The 1,419-nt window shown below is 59.9% G+C and overlaps 1 protein-coding gene across 1 annotated transcript in view; it reads right to left on the bottom strand.

Moving 5' to 3' along the window:
• The window catches only part of COL9A2 (collagen type IX alpha 2 chain), a 15,591-nt gene that overhangs the window by 1,948 nt on the left and 12,224 nt on the right, over nucleotides 1-1,419 (bottom strand). Inside the window, exons 28-30 of the mRNA XM_021716252.1 lie at nucleotides 1,255-1,406; nucleotides 925-979; nucleotides 421-609 (exon numbers count right to left, since the gene is read on the bottom strand). Coding sequence (XP_021571927.1) covers nucleotides 421-609; nucleotides 925-979; nucleotides 1,255-1,406 — 396 coding nt within the window. The remainder of the gene's footprint in view (nucleotides 1-420; nucleotides 610-924; nucleotides 980-1,254; nucleotides 1,407-1,419) is intronic.

Below are 1,419 nucleotides of genomic sequence, written 5' to 3'. Positions count from 1 at the left end.
CTCAGGCAATCCACTCACCTCAGCCCCCCAAAGCACTGGGATTACAGGCTGAGCCACTGAGCCCGGCTGAGCCTGCCTAATTTACTACTCTGCTAACCTGCTTCCCCATCCCTAGAGACATGGAAAGATGTTTATGGGATACCACTAAACAGATTAAAACAATGCCTCCTGAAGCCCCAAGGTACAAAATAGTACATTCATTTCCATCAATTTGCTACTGGGAAGAAAGCCCAGAACATCCCCTGGATAGCATCACAGAGGGAATGGGGGAATGTCTGTATCTCATCCTGGGGAGGGGGCTGGGGAAAGACAAGGAAATCAGGAAGCTGCCCAGTCAGCCTGCCTCGCTTAGGCCCTGAGGTCTGTGTTGGCCAAGTCTCCATTGCCCAACCCTCATTCCCACCACAGAACAGCACTCACCCTTGGGCCCCGTGTTGCCAATCTGGCCCACAGCTCCCACGATGCCAGGAATGCCCCGAGGGCCAGGGTGCCCATGGGGTCCCTGCTTGCCTGGGTACCCAGGAGGCCCAGGGGGTCCTGGAGGACCAATCATTCCTGCTGCACCCAGGGCTTCCCGCTTGGCACTCACGGCTACCTCTGCTAGTTGCTCTGGAGGGAGGGAGAGAGAAAAGTCTGAGATGAGTGTCAACTCAGTAACACTAGGAAAGGCAAAGCATACTGATGGCCCCTGGCCTCTGGGTTTGCAGACAGAAAAGCACCACGTTTAAGTTTCCCCTTCCTCCGGCCCTGTTTTGCGGGTCAAAGGTCCAGAGTGACTTATCCAAGGCTCCCAATTCCCTGGAAGCAGAACTGGAATGAGTGCCCAGGACGGTAGGTGCTCAGACAAGTCGACGTGGAGAGGCTCCCAAGGGTGGCAATGCCCTGAAACGACCTGGGAGGAGGGTTTGCTGCCTCTGCCCTCACCTTGCAGCATCTTCAGCACTACATCCACGATGTGCTGGTCACTGGGATCTCGGCCCTGAAAGCAGAGGCCCTTCAGGAGGAAGCCCCCCCGCTGCCAGAGTTGGCCACTCCGGCATCCTGTGACCCCCCCTCCTGCTCCCATGTGCTCCCAGGTCAGGCGTTGGGAATCCCTCCACCTGCACTCACACCCGTCCACTCTGATTTGGGGCTTGGATCTAGCCTCAGAGACGCCAGCGGGCCTCGGGGAACTCCCAGCCTTTGGGGGATAAGCTGCACCCTCAAAGAGATCTCCTACCCGGGAGAATTCCCCCGCCACAGGGCCCAACTCACCGCCACGCCCTGTCTCCCAGGCTGTCCTGGCACGCCTCGGTCTCCGGCCAGTCCTCGAGGGCCGGGAAGCCCGGGGTAGCCCTGCACCCCTGGGGCGCCCGCATCCCCGCTGGGGCCCGGGTAGCCGGCTTCTCCGCGGACTCCTTGCTGCCGGAGGCGGGGTGG

The sequence above is a fragment of the Carlito syrichta genome, unplaced genomic scaffold, assembly GCF_000164805.1.
Source record: "Carlito syrichta isolate Samal-C Ts95f unplaced genomic scaffold, Tarsius_syrichta-2.0.1 Scaffold308579, whole genome shotgun sequence".
NCBI lineage: Eukaryota > Metazoa > Chordata > Mammalia > Primates > Tarsiidae > Carlito > Carlito syrichta.
Note: the sequence above shows the minus strand (reverse complement) of the source record. Positions and strands in the feature narration are given on the sequence as shown.